Source organism: Urtica dioica, chromosome 12, assembly GCF_054948205.1.
Source record: "Urtica dioica subsp. dioica isolate 48M chromosome 12, U.dioica_male_clone48M_v1_H2, whole genome shotgun sequence".
Taxonomy (NCBI): Eukaryota; Viridiplantae; Streptophyta; class Magnoliopsida; order Rosales; family Urticaceae; genus Urtica; species Urtica dioica.
In genome coordinates, this window is record NC_142767.1 from 12,476,673 (window position 1) to 12,485,230 (window position 8,558).

At 33.8% G+C, this 8,558-nt stretch overlaps 1 protein-coding gene across 1 annotated transcript; it reads left to right on the forward strand.

Moving 5' to 3' along the window:
• The first annotated feature begins 5,097 nt into the window (after positions 1-5,097).
• Positions 5,098-7,204, forward strand: LOC149379192 (cruciferin (DUF506)). Its single transcript, XM_089604557.1, has 3 exons — positions 5,098-5,643; positions 5,753-5,972; positions 6,262-7,204. The coding sequence occupies exons 1-3, from the start codon at positions 5,434-5,436 to the stop codon at positions 6,750-6,752; spliced, it is 921 nt and encodes a 306-aa protein (XP_089460683.1). The 5' UTR covers positions 5,098-5,433; the 3' UTR covers positions 6,753-7,204.
• Positions 7,205-8,558: the final 1,354 nt, after the last annotated feature.

Consider the following 8,558-nt stretch of genomic DNA (forward strand, 5'->3'; position numbering starts at 1 on the left):
GGTAAAAGACATTTGAGTGTTTGCACCGCCAAAAGACGAACAAAAAAACCTAAACTAAGAACCCAATAGATGGCTAAGTCATCTTTGGAACATAAAAACCACCATAGTATAGTGGATAAATCATCAAAGCTTAAAAAATCTAAATGCAAAAGATAAACTAAGCCCCTGTTTGGTTTAGTTTTTCAATCTTGTTTTCTGTTTTCTAATTATAAATTTTAGAAAACACAACTAGAAAACATATTTGGTTATTAATTTAGAAAACATATTTGGAATTATGTTTTTTTTTTTTTGCTTTGAAATTTAGTTGGAAAACAGAAAACAAACAAAAGTTCTTTTCTATTTTATTTCTCTTATGTACTTATATTATAATTCTTAAACTTTAAATTAAAATCTAAAAACAATTGAATGGAAAACATAACCAAACAACATTTAAAATATTCTGAAACGTAATTTTAATTTTTTTTTTTAAATTTAAAAATTAGAATAAGAAAACATAATTTAAAAAAAGAAACGAGTTTAGAAAACTAAACCAAACGGAAGCTAAAACTAACATATTCTCTAAAAAAAACACACCACAAGAAACAACAAACACCACCAACGCACGGGGGAGTCACGGTGTAACGGGTCACGGAGCCGAGGGAAGCGGAGATAGAGGATGATCGTAACGACGCCGTCGAGAGTGTTGGAGATGGAGGCAGTCAGGGACGAAGCCAGAAATCTAGGTTAGTGGGGGCTAATTTGCAAGAAAAAATTCAGGGGGGGTTGATTTGTAAATTTTGAGGGTATAAAAATGTAAAAATAAAATAAAAATGGGCAAAAAATGCAAAAAAAAAAAAAATTGAGGGGGGGCTATAGCCCCCTCTCACCTCCATGTGGCTTCGTGCCTGGAGGCAGCGAAGGTTAGACTGAATCCGAGCACCATTGGGATGAGGGAGGCGGAATCCGACGGGATGGACGAGGCAGAATCCGGCAAGAATGACATAAAACGCTCTAAAAATGATGGTATAGAGAAGATGACTAAAACTATCATCATCTCCTAAGTCAGAGAGCACCGAAAATGGTGTCTCATCCACGAGAAGGAGGGTGATGGTTGAGAATAAAAAAAATATTTTTTTTTGCAGAGAGAAAAAGAAAGAGTAAAGAGGAAATATAGATGTATTAAAACATTTCATAGTTTTTTATTTATTTATTTATATCGAATTAAATCATTTCATAGTTAATTCACATGTTTCTTGTTTCCTACAATTTGTTATACAAATATTCTAAGTTGCGCAATTGCTGTAGTGACTTGGTTCCCAAGCAAAAATAAAGAAATAAAAAGGAAAGTAGTTGACTTCACGAGATTCCTATTTTGCCCAACTCATTTTCTCAATTTACAAACACACCTCACCTTATAGGTGAGAAGAAGGAAAGAAAAAACTTTGTCAGTCATAATTTTTGTGCTAGACAATCCAACGGTTCCAAGTTCCAACCATATTTTAATAGATTATTTTTTTTCATAGGAAAATTTATTTGCACGGTTTGCTTGTGGGCAATGTTCGGAAGCATGTGGTCAAATCTAATGTGTACAGCTAGAACTTCAACCATAAATAATTAATTGGATTATATAGTTGTTTGTGAGAATGAAATTTCAATTCTAGGTTACATAAACAATACTCAAGCTGGTTAAATACAGACAGATTTAATAATTCACTAGAAATTTCAATACTATTTTGGGTCCAACATGATGTCTCTATCAAATAGGATATAAAGTTTTTGAAATTTGCCCAACTGGCCTCATAATTCATTAAGTACACATTGTTTTAACAATAGTTGTTTTTAGGTATAAATGAAATTTCTTCTTACAGACTTTTCTTAATCAATACACTATGGTGAGAAATAATGCCTGGAATCTTTAAATTAAAAAAAGAAGATTATGGAACGTGATATAATATTGTGAATATAAGATAGGGCGTTTATTTATTCCATTATTCTGATTATTTGTTCTGATCAAATTGTGGATGAAGACATCACAAGATTAGGGCGTTTTTATATGACAAATTTTCATCGGTAGCTTCGAATGCCCTGGAAAAACGTTATGCGTTTATATAGAAGTAGTATTGGATAAATAAATATTAAATAATAAATAAAAATGTATTCAGAATTTCAGATTGAGTCGGGTATATGACTATTTTAGTCTTTGTTATGTTAAAATTTTATGTTAATTGTCAGAAAGTAATGTAAAAAATCTTATAATTTTCAGCAAGTGCCTGTGCCGCGTAAAAGAAAAAAAGAAAAAAGAAATATTAAGGCCATGGTGTGTTTTCATGATTAGTCAAATTAACGTACCAAATCTGTTTGAATAGTGACCTTCTCCAATAAGTAAAAAAAAAAAAAAAAACCTGTTTGAATTGTTCTTTAACTTATCCCGAGTCTCGACAATTATATAAATATTTTACCTGTAAATTTATAAAAAAAATATTATTTAAGTGTGCCAAAGACAAGAGAACCAAAATTTAAGGAAGTAAATAACAGAGAAATTGTCAAAACTATCACCATTTGATAAAAAAAAAAAATTTCACACCAAAAGCTTAATTTGGTAAAAAAAAAAAATACTACTAAACTACTTGTACGAATATAATTTTACCATCACAATTGATGTCAACAATCTATGTTAATTGTTGACATAAATGTCGATTGTTGATATCTATGTCAACAAACAGAGAATAAAAAACTCACAGATGTCAACAATAGATGTCAATTGTTGATATCTATATCAAGAATAAATATCAATTGTTGACATCATTTTCGAGGGTAAAATTATATTTGTACAAATGATTTATTAGTATTTTTAGTCAAATTAAATTTTTAGTAAAATATTAAAAAATATTTATCAAAATAATGATAGTTGAGATAATTTCTCTAAATACTAACCTCTAATTGTTGAACTTGAGTAACAAGACTTATTTGTAAAACGGCAAATGATAAAAAAAAAGGTATAACCAACTAAACTCTAAAAACAATCCAATGTTAAAGAGAATGGAAATAGAGAGAAAGAGATGTACATGTAAGACCATCGCATGTCAAAACTCAAAATTTGCTTGTATTTCTTTTTTCTTTTATTCAAATTTGCTAGGAAAATGAAATACCAGTTTTGACTTTTGATTACTTAATTTCTTTGAATTTTTTTCTATCCAATAACAAAAAGAAAATATAAAAAAAAAATTCATTTTTTTTTTCATTCCGGTGCGTTAGTTCCAAAAATACCTTAGATTTAAAACTCACAGTGACTTAGTTTTGGTAACGAGAAGTCTTGTCCACAAGATAACCTCTTTGAGAGAGCTAGAGTTCAACTTCCACAAAATTAAAAAGTAGTGTTTCATGTTAAATTTTAAAAATTAATCATTATAATTAATTTAAAATATATAAGTATTTGTTGCAACTAATCAATTTTCTATCTCTTTTTAATGTTTGCATAATTTCCGCCACATGTAGCTTTGAATTCCATTCGGTTGAACCCACCAAAATGTTGCACATTACCTTTTTCTTATCCTTACGAAATTTTGTTGGGTGCTTAAAGGTACTCATTATAGAAGTCGGTATGGATTAAATTACCGCCTTAATAATAATCTCTTTTTCACTCATAGAGTAGTGCTTATTACCCTACCCATTGACCCAGCTCTTTGCTCTTGTCCTCAAGAAACTAAATTGAACTATTTTCGACCGAAGCGGGAAGGTAGGCAGCCCAAATAGAGATCAATCCCAATGAAGATATTGATCTCAAGTTGGGCATGAACTTCTGCAGTACTCCTTGGATAAGTGTTTGAGAAAAAAGTGATGACCGATTTTTCTATATTGAAATCTTTTTCCGAGGCTTTGGACCGGAGTAGGTGGACATGACTTAAACCACCTTTCTATATTGAAAATTTGTCTCGATTTTTTGTGTGTGTTTTACTCATCTCGAGTTTAAGTGCTACATAATCACATTTCTTTTTATGATTTTCGTCAATTAGTGCCTCTAGGATCGGCTCGAGGAGGGTTGCCAACGCCTTAGAGAAAATCTTATATATTATGGGGCAATGGATCCTGATGTTATAATCGATTTTGAACCAAAATTTCTCCTTTTTTAGATCATAAAATGTCTTCACAAATTGATGAAATCACATAAGCTAATCCAATCACCTTTAGTTGTTACACAACAGTATCGTAGAGTTTTAATTTCGTTGTTATTTTGTTCAATAGTTGCATTAAATAAAAAAAACTTTGATAAAAAAGAAGAAGAGTGAGGATAGACACCCACTATCTAGGATAATAAAATACAATTAACCGAATCAAATTATTTGAAATTGAGAATTGAAAAAAAAAAAAATTGGTTCATATCTTAGATCAATTGAATATAAAGTAATCGACAATCACTTTCAGTAATAATTTTAAAACGGTATCGGGAAATTTCGTCCCACATTTTACGGGAAATGGGACACCCGGAGCCGTCGAAAACGGTACCGGAAAATCCCGAAACTATTTTTCACGGTACTGAAAATTCCCGTTACCATATTTTTCTGTTCCGGAATTCCCATATTTGATAATTTAATCATGAATGCAATTGAAAAAAAAATAAAAACTCTCCTATTTATAATGAAAAAAATATAACTTAAAAAAAGAGTACTAAATGATACTACATGGGATCTCGGTTTTGTCCTTTTTTCAGATGGTTTTGAGACAAAAATTCTGAAACCACATTTCATCTTATGAATTTATTTTTTCTAATTTTTACATGATACCAATAATACAAAAATGAGATCCCGCGAGATCTTATATAGTTATTTTTATCTACGACTACAATGTCGCCAAAAAAAAAAAAAAAAAAAAAAAACGATTTCTTTAAAAGAAGTAAAAAAAGAAAATTCTAATATCAAATAACGTTCCAAAGAATATGACCATTATTCCCGTCCAAATTCACTAAATTCCAGTCTCTCTCCGTAATGAAATATCCTTATCCGTTCAACCGAAAGAGGAGGACATTTTCGTCAATCAATCCCAACTTCCAACCAAACTTTTTTTGTCTCTCTTTTCCCGGTGCTTTCCTTCGCCATTTCCGTCTTTTCTCACACATTCTACCTTTCCTCTCCAACAAGAAACGCTTTATATCTCTTTTCTCTTCCTTCTCTCGCTCTCTCTCTCTCTATCTCATTAAAAGATACACAACCAGAGCAAATGAGAGAATTGCGAATTCGATTTTTATAGAAATAATCTCTGAATCTCTGCTCTACAAAATAAGGAAAACGAAAATTCTAAATAAATAATAGAACATTATAGACTATTGGAGACAACAAAGAAAGAAGAAATAAGTTTTGATTGGAGGAAATGAATTTCGGAATATTAAATTATTAAGAAATTCATTGATATCACGCGGCGTAGAGAAGCTTGAATCTCGGTCGGTGGAGAAAGAAGAAGATGGATTGTGGCGTGTTGATTCCCGGCGGCGATCTCTGGGTAGCCAGAGGCCACCAGATCGGCGGCGGAATCAGCCACGAGAGCGAACACGACTTAGGTCTAATGGTAAGCGATTTCTTGGAGAACGGAAGCGCCGGGGCTGAATCGTGGTGTAGCAGCGACAGCGAGTCTGGTATCTCCGATCTCGCTCACCTCGCCGAGAAAATTCCGGTAAGTCTTTCTCATTCAATCTCTCTTTCTTTCGATTTCGCCCTAATTTTGGAGCTCTCTGTGTTTTAGAATCGGATGATTGATGCTTTTTTGTTTTAATGGTGTGTAGTTTTGCAAACATCCGATAGCGCAGTTCGAGGACGACTTGGTCTCGACTGTGAATTCGCTAATAGTGTCGATGAAGAAGACGGAGCTGCAGGCGGTGATGAAGCCCGGGCTCTGCAACGCCAGCTGTATGAGGTTCGCTCTTGTCAAGCTCTTGAGGCTCTCTGGCTACGACGCCGCGGTCTGCACTTCCAAGTGGCAAGGCTCTGGAAAAGTCCCCGGAGGTAATTTTTTCTTTATATGATCTCGTTTTTCGGCTGGTGAATTTGTAGGTTGAGATTTTCTAATTCTGAGGCGATAGATTGTCCGAAGAAAACTATACTTTGAATCATTTTACAAATTTATGAACAAGAGAATGTTCGAATTGGATTGAACTCGATGATTTAAGGTGAATTATAATTTTGAATAAAGGGCTTTTTTAAAATCAAAATGATGGCCGAGGTAGAGGTGATTTCTTTGGTAGCTTTTAAACTTGTAAATTATTCAAGGTTAGTATTGTGATGATATGTGTAGGGGATCACGAGTACATCGACGTGATAAACCGCGGCCATGCCGGAAATTCCGATCGCTTCCTCATCGATATAGACTTCAGGAGCCATTTCGAGATCGCCCGAGCGGTCGATTCGTACGACAGGATTCTGAATTCTCTGCCGGTGGTGTTTGTGGGTTTGTCGGTGAGGCTGAGCCAGTACCTCCAAGTGATGGCCGAGGCAGCCCGATTCTCTCTGAAGCAGAACTCGATGCCTCTCCCGCCATGGAGGTCTCTCGCGTATCTGCAAGCCAAATGGCAGTCGCCGTACCAAAGAGTGATGTGCCCGGACGAGGATGGCTTCATTGCCCGAGCTAACCCTTTTGGCCACAAGCAGTGCCACGGCCATTTGAAGAGGCTTCAGTCGCTGCTTCGCTCCGAAACGGGGAACGATCAGCGGGTTTTGATGAAGCCCCTCATCGGCGACAATAACTGGAGAAGGAAGCCCGAGAGAATTAGGCATTATCTGTACTAGAAAGAAGCTTTTTGTTTTTTTTTTTCCTTTGACTGAAACTGTATAGAAATTCCGGCCGGCTTTCTTGACTAATTCGGAGAAGAGTTTTTCTTTTTTGGGGGGACAGATTAAGATTCTTTTTTTTCTCTCTCTCGGTGGATGGATACTAAATAAGTGAACCGGAATGAAAGGCAGGTTCATTTTGCTTACCAATACCAATGGCGATCTCAGAAGTTATTCTTCACTTTTCTAGTTTATTCTGGGTAATTGTCATGTTTCTTTCCTGTATTATTATTCTTTTTGTTTTTTTCTTTTCTTTTTCATAGATTGTTACTTATGTATTTTTGTTTTGGTGAGTTTTCGATAACTGTATTATTCCTTCCTTGCCTCTGTAATATTGCGGGCATAGGAAAATTTTGTCCTTCATATTATTGAATATTTCTGTTTATTATTATTATTAACATCCATATGTATACCTCCAGTTGGTTGGTTGGTTTCTTTAGTTTTCTATCTGTCAGAAATCAGAACTGCAGTTTCATGATATAATTTTCTTTTCAATTATTATTTGGGTTAGGTGTCAGATCTTTATGCTTGGATGTCTAAATGTCTCACAGCGTGTCTTCGTTTCAATATTTATTAGATTGAATCTGACGGGGTTATCCAAGTATTGATTTGTTTATCCTTTATTCTCCAACTCTCCTTAGCAAAGAGCTATCTGCTTTTAAGTTTTAGCACCTACCTGGTTGTTGTGTGATTAATATACTCAAGCGAGGCAGTCTCATTTTCATCTTAATATTAAAATGCAAGTTCAGTCCGGCGTGTCACTGCCATTCTCATCCATTTTCTTACGGCTATAGTTATGTTGGGCACACCTGTTCAAGTATCCATTTCATTTGGATTGTTCTATTTTGTCAATTCAAACAAGCCATTTAAACTGCTGCTATTCAAATAGAGATTAATTTAAGGGGGGATTTAGGCAAATAACTCATTTAGATTCCGTAACTTAAAGTTCTAGCATAATTAACTAAGAATTAAGAAAACATCTCAAATTAAGGCAAGATGTAAATGCTAAGCTATATTTTTAATATTTGAGTAATTGGCTATAATTTAAATTGAGGCATTTATCAGGGAATTGCAAAATAAAGATGTTCAAAGCCACAATCCTCTCCCGTTCAATCTATGTATTTCTCTAACGTTTCTTGGTGAGGGCTTTTTTGCATAAGGGTGTTGACCTGGTCGAAGTTCGCTTAAATTCCCTTGTGTCATGATGACACTGTCATCAAGTACTTTGGATATGTGAAGATACTCTAAACAAACAGTATGAATGGTTCAACCGTTAAACTTCATTACCTACGAGAATATTATGTAATCATCATAGCATTTTTCCTGATGTTGATATAGGAACTCGAAATTTGGCTATATGATTAAGAGCTTCATTTCATATATTGGTTTAATAGCATTAGCCGAATCCATACTTTTGCAGTAACTAGTAGGTGATTAATCTATAAGACTATGAAACATCTTTTTTTTTTTTTTTTTTTTTTTTTTTTTTTTTTATATGATTATAAGTTTTATTTCATCTATTTAAGAGTATGAAACATCTAAGTTTAGGTGGAATGCTAAAATTGGTCGTGATTAATCTTGGACTCGATAAATAGATTAAAAATCGCAAATGTGAAACACATTTCTAGGTTCATCAAGTGGAAAATTATGTGTTGATAATCTGCACATGTCGTGAACAAAATCTAAATAAATGTGTCGTTTAAGTAACCATTCGACACACGTATCAGAGTCACTTTGATGATAACATGGTGGTTGATCTAAATC

Excerpts from the sequence above, each read along its gene's own strand:
- LOC149379192 (XM_089604557.1), top strand. The coding sequence starts at position 5,434 with ATGGATTGTGGCGTGTTGATTCCCGGCGGCGATCTCTGGGTAGCCAGA. Across the intron at positions 5,644-5,752 it reads ACCTCGCCGAGAAAATTCCG|TTTTGCAAACATCCGATAGC; the intron begins GTAAGTCTTTCT and ends AATGGTGTGTAG. Across the intron at positions 5,973-6,261 it reads CTCTGGAAAAGTCCCCGGAG|GGGATCACGAGTACATCGAC; the intron begins GTAATTTTTTCT and ends TGATATGTGTAG.